We start from the raw sequence: 8,292 nt of genomic DNA, 5'->3' as shown, positions 1-8,292 counted from the left end.
GGAGAGGGCCAGGCCTCAGCAAGTGGAGGAAGCCTCTTCAGAGGGGTCAGACAAGGGCTCTGATTCAGAAGATGGAGATGAGGGCCAGGGAAGGGACCACAGGGTCCTGACCAGAGGCCAGCATTTCAAGTCTGTATAATACCACGTGTTTTATGGACACTTCACAGCGTTCTCTCCTCTGGGAGGTGGGGATGTTGTGGATGAGAGAGAGTAGAGGTCCAGAGAGGTGGAGTTAGAGTAAGGATGGAGGTTCCCCTGACTCATCTGTGAACTGAAATGAGCTGGCTTGTGCGTGGTTTGAGGGACCTGGAGTGGCAGGAGAGACAGTGTGGACTTGACTGAGAGATGGTGGGAGGTTCAGGTCCTACAGTGAGTTGGGTCCCATCCTCCAGGGATGTGGATGGAGCAACGGCCCTGTTTGCACTGAGTGGGCAGCCATTTATAGGCCTGGAGCTGACAGTCACCAACCTGCCCTCGGACCCCGCCCATCCTCAGGCAGATGGGGATGACGCCCATGAAGCCCAGCTCCTGGTCACCCTACCACCCTCGCTGCACTACTCGGGTGTCCGGGCCCAGGACTCCGCGGTAAGGACCTGGGGCAGGGCTCCTTCCTGTGACTTTTTAGAATTTTTTATTAGTTATAAGTCTTATGACATTTTCAAACCTGTGTATCACTGCACTTAGCTCATCATAGCCACTTCCGCTACTCTTCCTCTGTCTCCCGAGTGCTGGGACTAAAGGCGTGTGCCACCACCACCCATCTAGGTTTCTTATATGAGAGAAAATGTGATGTTTGCCTTTCTGAGTCTAGCTTGTTTTGCTTAATGTGGTGATCTCCAGTTCTGCCCATTTCTTCTTTACGACTCCATTGTGTAGTCACATGAGGTGCCATTTTATGGGTGTCAGCAACCCAAAATGACCTGTTCTTCCCTTCCCTGATCCAGGAGAAGCCGCTCTGCCTGTCCAATGACAATGCCTCTCACGTTGAGTGCGAGCTGGGGAACCCTATGAAGAGAGGGGCCCAGGTTGGCATATCTAGCTTTTTCTGTCTATGTGGCCCATCTTTAAGACCCAGCTCTCTCCCGACTCACCTGTCATTCCACAATTGGCAGGTCACTTTCTACCTCCTCCTCAGCACCTCTGGAATCACTATTGAGACCACAGAGTTGGAGGTGAAGTTGCTGTTGGCCACGTAAGACTCGGGGAGGTGGCTAGGTTGGGTTACTTAGAAAGGCTTCAAGTGCCTCATGGAGTTTCCTGTGCCAACTGCCCACACATTCCCACGTTTGCCCGCCAGGATCAGTGACCAGGAGCTGCATCCGGTTTCTGTTCGAGCTCAAGTCTTTATTGAGTTGCCGCTGTCCATTTCAGGGTAGGTGTTGCTTGCGTGGGTCCTCTGTCACTCTGGCTTGGGCTCTGGCTTACCGGGCCCCTCTTGTCACCTCCCTGCAACCAGGGTGGCCACTCCCCAACAGCTCTTCTTCTCTGGCGTGGTGAAGGGCGAGAGCGCCATGCGATCTGAGAGGGATGTGGGCAGCAAAGTCAAGTACGAGATCACGGTAAGCATCCCGTCGTGTGGCTCCAGAGAAGAGACTGTTGAGACGTGTCCCCACATGGCAGCATGGTGGCCCAGGGATCCCACGTCTCCGCACTGGGCAGACATAGCTCTAGGCACGTGCTGGTGCTGGGGTTTCAGCGAGCCGTCTGGACAGGCCATCTCCCCTGCAAGTCTGAAAGGCACTGATAACTCAGAGGAATGGGGTCTTGGGCAGAGTCTATAGCTTTCATTAATATTTTGCCCTGGAGAGATGGCTCAGAGGTTAGGAGCCCTGGCTGCTCTTCCAGAGGTCCTGAGTCCAATTCCCAGCAACCACTTGGTAGCTCACAACCATCTGTAATGAGATCTGGTGTCTTCTTCTGGCCTGCAGGCACACAGGCAGACAGAAAACTGTATACATAATAAATAAAGAAATCTTTAAATAAATACTTTGCCCTGGTTTGTCCTAGATCCCCTCACACTTGCCCAGTTTTTCCTGGTTTGGTATGAGGAGAGAATGATGCCCAACCTAGTGTAGACTACGCAGCTTTGGAGAGGCTGCGCTCCCCGAGGTGTCCTCCACACCAGCCTTGCCTCTCTCTCTGTGACGTAGGGTCCACTCAGAATCTGAGCTTCATTTCCTCACGCTGCTTTGGGCCCATAGGTCTCCAATCAAGGCCAGTCGCTCAACACCCTGGGCTCTGCCTTCCTCAACATCATGTGGCCCCACGAGATTGCCAATGGGAAGTGGTTGCTGTACCCCATGCGGGTGGAGCTGGAGGGTGGACAGGGGCCTGGGAAGAAAGGGATCTGCTCTCCAAGACCCAACATCCTCCGCCTGGTAAGGCTTAGGCAGGGCAGGCAGGGTGAAACATGGGGTCAATGTCATGCATTGTGTGTGTGTGTGTGTGTGTGTGTGTGTGTGTGTGTGGTGGCGTGGAGATGCCGGGCTGCGGTATTTGGGGGGACCCTCACTGCTCCTTCCTCTTCCCTGTCCAGGATGTGGAGAGCAGGGATAGGAGACGCCGAGAGCTGGAGCAGCCGGAACCGCAGCAGCCTCCCAAGAAGCTGGAGCCCAGCACATCCTGGTGGCCAGTGTCCTCTGCTGAGAGGAAGAGAAACATCACCCTGGTGAGGACAGCATGGCTACAGCACAGCCACAATGGGGGTTCATGTGTGGCAGAGGAGGCCATCATAGGTGAACAGAATGTCAGGGAGCTGGGCGTCCATGGAGGTCAGTCTGACAAGGCACACGGTGCTCAAACACCGGGGACAGACGGACAGTCAGACAGTCTGCATCCCAGCTGGAGCAACACAGGACCTGTGAGGCAGCTCCTGACATCTCAGACCCTGCAACTCCCAGTGTCCACTCCGGGGCCAGCTAGGTAGCCTAGCAACCAATCCGGCTCATTTATATAAAACTTCACATTTTATAAAGGATGGGGTGGACTCAGCCTCTTGGCCTCCACTTTTTTTTTTTGTTTTTTGTTTTTGGGATCATGGTTTCTCTGTGTGTCTTTGGCTGTCCTGGAACTCATTCTGTAGACCAGGCTGGCCTCAAACTCACAGAGATTCGCCTGCCTCTGCCTCCTGAGTGTTGGGATTAAAGACGTGCGCCACCAGGCTCAGCACTCCGTGTTCTCACAGTTAAGATTATGATTCCACATCCTCATAATTAAGTAGATACACAAGATTCGTGAAGTTGTCTATCCCCTTTGAACAGTTTTGCCTCCCACACGGTTTTGGTGTTTAGCTGGATTTGTTGAACTCTCTGTGTTTGTCCCTGCTGGGGTGGTGCTGACAGCAGGAATGTGGTACAGATGTCAGTCAGAGACACCGTGGGTGGAGCTAAGCCTAGGCAGGCATGATCAGGACAGCCCTGGAGATCCTCGGCCAGTGGCTGTAAGCAGTTGGCAGACTCTGTCACACTTCATCCTCTTTCTGGGCTGAAGCCTCCCCGTGCCCTTCTGATATCTAACCCAAGGCTAAAGATCTTTGGCAGGCTCTGTGTCTGGAACTACCTGCTGCTGTAATATACATCTAGTCCTGCATTGTCCACAGGACTGACAGCTCTGAGAGACTCCCTGTTTAACAAGAACTTTGGAATCGTTCACTTTTATTTCTTTATTTAGGAATAATTTTTCCCCTCTTTTTTTCTATTTGGAGACAGGGTCTCTCTGGTTTGCCCAGAACTTGCTATGTAGACCAGGCTGGCCTTGAATATACAGAGACGCTCCTGCCTCCTGAGCGCTGGGATTAAAGGCACGTGCCACCATGCCCAGTTTAGAAACAGTCTTGAACTCATGGCAATCCTACCTCAGCCGTCACAGGGCTAGGATTACAAGCATGTGCCACCATATCTAGTTACTTATTGTGCTTATTTTTATTTTAGAACTAAGCAGTGCATCAATCTATAAAATACATTGTGTTCCCTCTTTACTTAGCTGGGTTGGAGACCAAACTAGAGCCTTGTCTATGCCAGACAAACACTCTATTACTGAACTACGGCCCGGCTTTTCATTCTTTTGAGAGAGGAAGGGACATTGTGCTATGCAGCCCTGGCATCCTTCCAAATTGGAATCCTTTTATTTCTCCTCAGATGCTGGAATTACAGGTGTATGCTCCTGTGCATGCCAGGCCCACACCAGAGCAGTCCCAGCACTTAGAAGCCTAGGTAGAATTTGGATACATTTCAGGCTTGTTTGTGTTACACAGTGAGACTCTGGCTCAAAAAGAAAGTACCTTGCTTAACTGAAGTAGGTACTAGGTGCTTAATAATTGAGACAATATGTTGAGTAGGTATCAACTCAGGAAGCCACTCTACCTGTTGCTAGGAAGTGAAAGACTCTTCCCAATGTATTTCAAAGCCAAATAGTCGAGATTTGTGGTTGGTAGCTATTCTGGGCCAGAGTTAGCTCCGGAAGACTTCCTGGAGGAGTTGAGTTTGAGGTGAGATGAGGAACATAGGAGAAAGAGCAAACTCATGGGCCTGTTGGCTCAGGGGCCTGCATATCCTTGTCCCTAGGACTGCGCCCAGGGTACCGCCAAGTGTGTGGTGTTTAGCTGCCCACTCTACAGCTTTGATCGTGTGGCCGTGCTGCATGTGTGGGGCCGCCTCTGGAACAGCACCTTTCTGGAGGTGAGGGCATGCCTGGGTTCCAGGCTGGGCACCTTCTGCAAAAATCAGAGCTTACTTTTACCTCTTCCCCGTCCAAATGCAGCACCTCTAAAGCCAAGCCAGGCAGACACCCTCTGCACTGGCACCCTTCCAATTGTAATCTCAGTGGCTGGAGAGGGGTGAGGGGAAGGAGCATGGGCATTTAAGAGTCTCCTTCCGGACCCATTAGGAGTACATTGCAGTGAAGTCCCTGGAAGTGATCGTCCGAGCCAACATCACAGTGAAGTCCACCATCAAGAACTTGTTGCTCAGAGATGCTTCTACAATGGTGAGTTGTCCAGCTGGAGGATGGGGTGGGTGGGTGGGGGCTCCCCCATTCTCCACTCAGCCTAGCTTTTGCCCTATTAACTTCTTGTTCCTCAGATCCCAGTGATGGTGTACTTGGACCCCACGGCTGTGGTCGCAGAAGGGGTCCCCTGGTGGATCATCCTCCTGGCAGTGCTGGCTGGGCTGCTGGTGCTGGCCCTGCTGGTGCTGCTGTTGTGGAAGGTGAGGCTTGGGGGAGGGATGGAACCAGTGTGAACCAGAATTAGAGTAAGGTGGCTGGCCGTTCCCTTCCCCCACATGCATCTGTCTAGCAGCTCTACCTTAAGCGCTTACCGTGTATGCCCCAGGACCCCATCTGCCCTGGAAGTTTCAGTTGACTCCAATGCACAGTCTGTCCTCAAGGACTGTGTAGTCTAGTGGGCATGGGGGAAGTCTTGTAGTTATGGACAAGGCAGAAGGGGCTGAATTGAGACTGTAGGAAGCCAGAGGAAGGGAGTCTTTAGAGGACTGGTCCCCTGGAGCTGGGCCTCAGACGGTGAAGAGGTAGGATAGGGATGTGGGTGGATGGTGTGAATGGGATGTGAGACTTCCGGAATAACTAACGTGGATAAAGCCATAGGAGTAGGAAAGTGTTATCTGATTTAACCAGAGTACGACCGCAAAGGTTGTGAAGGAAGCTGTGATCAAGGCCAGCAATGTTGGAGCACTAGCTCCAGGGGGCTGCTGGGAGCTGTCACTGTGGAACCACTCTCGTTCCTACAGAGCTGTGACAGAATCCTACTGGCTCAACATAGAAGTGCACATATGCACATGTCAGTGCAGGGGATCTCATGTTCCACCAGGGACCATCCCTGAGCCACACACGGGGCTTGTGCAGAACCAAACACATCCTTGGGGCTCTGTAGACTGCCCTGCCCACCTGTTATTTGACAAGTGTGTATCATCAATGAGCCAGCTCTGGAGTCACTAATGCCGCTGAGAGCTTGCCCAGTCCTGGGAACGATTAATATCTCCAGGATTGGCCTCAGGATACCTGTCCCATCCTCCACTCCCATAGACGGGAGACAGGCAGATACAAAAGCCCCCTCCCTCCTCAGCCTTCCCATCCTCTGCCTCTTTCCCCCTCTCCCTCAACACCCCAGTGTGGCTTCTTCCATCGGAACAGTCCAAGCTCATCATTTCCAACCAACTATCACCGAGCCCATCTGGCTTTGCAGCCCTCGGCCATGGAAGTTGGGGGTCCAGGGACTGTGGGGTAACTGCTGTGTATGCAAATGTGTGTGTATCTGTGAGTGTATGTGTGTGTTTCTAAGCACAGATCCAGCATTGGGAAGGGGGGGGGGTCAGGAGCGTGCAGGGTAAAGAGTACAAGACTGACGAGGGTCTGAATTCTTGAGGTAAGGAGCAATTGGAATGTGGGGTTATAAGTGTAAGCATACACAGTCCAGCATGCACAGGTAGTGAGCAGGAGTGTCAGCATGTGAGCATGTGGGGTCCCGTGCATGTCTTTTCTGTGGGAGTGAGTGTGCAGAGATGATTGTGCAAGGAGGCTCTGTGCTGTCTGAGCATGCAGGAGTCTTGGCTGTTCTGAGTTTCAGTATGCAAGGTGCCAACACCGCCTTGGTGTTCATGGATGCGAGGACTCTGGTCTAAGGGGATGCTATTCTGCGTACAAGCACGCAGGTGTATGTCTTTGGGTCATCATTCTGGGTATTTGGGAGATCTGGGACACTATTTTACACCCTGGATCCTGTGTTCTAGGAGACATTACTGAGGTTTTTAAGAAGCTTGGGTGGGAGAAGAAAACTTGGGAGGTCCAGATGTTCAGTTTCAAGTCTCTCTTCCAGGGGCCAAGGGTGATTTCCTGGGTTTTGCATCTTGGGTTTCCTACTGGTCATCCTCTGGCTGTGAATGAGAACCTGAGACCCTGGTACTGATGGTAGTGAGCTGGGAGTTGCCCACTGTTCTGGAATTTGGCCGGCCTACCTCACGTTTGTTTGAGCTGCTTCTTTCTAGCTCAGGAATGATGAGCCTCAGCCCTTCAGGCTTCTCATGGCCTGTCTCGGTACCCTTACAGCTGGGGTTCTTCAAGCGTGCAAAGCACCCCGAGGCCGCTGTGCCCCAGTACCACGCAGTGAAGATCCTTCGGGAAGACCGACAGCAGTTCAAGGAGGAGAAGACCGGAACCATCCAGAGGAGTAACTGGGGCAACTCCCAGTGGGAGGGCTCTGATGCACACCCCATTCTGGATGCTGACTGGCATCCTGACCTGGGTCCTGATGGAACGCCTGTGCCAGTCACTGCCTAACTTCCCTTGTCCCAGGCCTGTGCGTCTCTTCCACCCTTTCCCAAGATGGCTCCTTGGGATGGAGATAGTGCATTAGGTTGTTGGTATCACACTGAGATGTGGCAGGCTCTACTTCCTCAGGGGCAAAGACCTCTCCCACTGTGAGACACCCCCAACTTCCCCTTAGAATGCTGTGAGCCGAGGGGGCATTTCAGGGATGGGCTGTGGGGCATGGCTGGAAGGGGCAGGCACGGGTCCTGATGCGGGATGGGGAGGAGGGGTCCTGATCTTCTCTCACCCACCCTGTCTTCCCCAAAGTGCCTTAGACAGAGGGTCGGGAGGAGATCGTGTCACCGTCTCAGGGGCTCTTCCCTCCCCAGTCCTCCCTGTGCCCTGACCTTAGTGCTCCAGCCTAGTGGTTTTTGTCTATTTATTAAAAAGTATTTGACAACAAAACTCTGGTGGCTTTATTGGGTGCTGCTCTCTCATCTCGAGGGTTGGGTTTCTCTCTGTCCCTCTGAAGTTCAGGACAGAGTGGGTGCAGGGAAGGATGTAGTGTGTATCTATTGCTCAGTGTTGCTCTTGTTGGTAGTAGGTTTTAATTTGTGTATGTTTACCTTTCCTTTTCCTGGAATATACTTGGCATTTGTTATCATTGTGTATAGTTTTTGCACCAGGCTTAAAAATCTCCTTCTTTAGACTAGAAGGGGAATTTGCCTATGAACCTGTGAGGGCAGCCACACCCCCTTTGGGTGTGGCTTCAGTGGCTGGAAGTAGAAAAAGGTGTGGCCTCGTGGTCTCTGTCTCTTTCTCTTGGGTCAGTGGATCCAATTTGAAGGGCAGAAAAGCGCTCCTGCATTCTTTATTATTGTCAGTGTAAGTGTTCCCCAATAAACACCCATTCATCATTTACCTTGGGTCTAGTGAAATCATTACACCCTTGCCTTCAGAGGGAGGCCAAGGCGGCCTGGCGTTGACATGTGACTAGTTCCAGGGGGCACATGGGTGTAGTGTCAGAAGAGC

At 52.3% G+C, this 8,292-nt stretch overlaps 1 protein-coding gene across 4 annotated transcripts in view; it reads left to right on the top strand.

Annotated features, from left to right (window-relative positions):
- Positions 1 to 7,496, top strand: part of Itga7 (integrin subunit alpha 7) — a 19,940-nt gene extending 12,444 nt beyond the window's left edge. For 2 of the 4 annotated variants that reach the window (XM_051176008.1, XM_051176007.1), the window contains exons 15-25: positions 393 to 585; positions 945 to 1,025; positions 1,113 to 1,192; positions 1,298 to 1,372; positions 1,457 to 1,559; positions 2,202 to 2,378; positions 2,537 to 2,668; positions 4,563 to 4,676; positions 4,885 to 4,983; positions 5,079 to 5,204; positions 7,060 to 7,494. In XM_051176008.1, the coding sequence (XP_051031965.1) occupies positions 393 to 585; positions 945 to 1,025; positions 1,113 to 1,192; positions 1,298 to 1,372; positions 1,457 to 1,559; positions 2,202 to 2,378; positions 2,537 to 2,668; positions 4,563 to 4,676; positions 4,885 to 4,983; positions 5,079 to 5,204; positions 7,060 to 7,290 (1,411 nt within the window). In that variant the 3' untranslated portion in view covers positions 7,291 to 7,494. Of the gene's footprint in view, positions 1 to 392; positions 586 to 944; positions 1,026 to 1,112; positions 1,193 to 1,297; positions 1,373 to 1,456; positions 1,560 to 2,201; positions 2,379 to 2,536; positions 2,669 to 4,562; positions 4,677 to 4,884; positions 4,984 to 5,078; positions 5,205 to 7,059 lie in introns of all 4 variants that reach the window. The other 2 variants (XM_051176010.1, XM_051176009.1) reach the window with 2 other exon arrangements.
- The last annotated feature ends 796 nt before the right edge of the window (positions 7,497 to 8,292 follow it).

Source organism: Phodopus roborovskii, unplaced genomic scaffold, assembly GCF_943737965.1.
Source record: "Phodopus roborovskii unplaced genomic scaffold, PHOROB, whole genome shotgun sequence".
NCBI classification, from domain to species: Eukaryota; Metazoa; Chordata; class Mammalia; order Rodentia; family Cricetidae; genus Phodopus; species Phodopus roborovskii.
The sequence above is the reverse complement of the archived record's forward strand: the minus strand, read 5'-3'. Positions and strand labels throughout refer to the sequence as shown.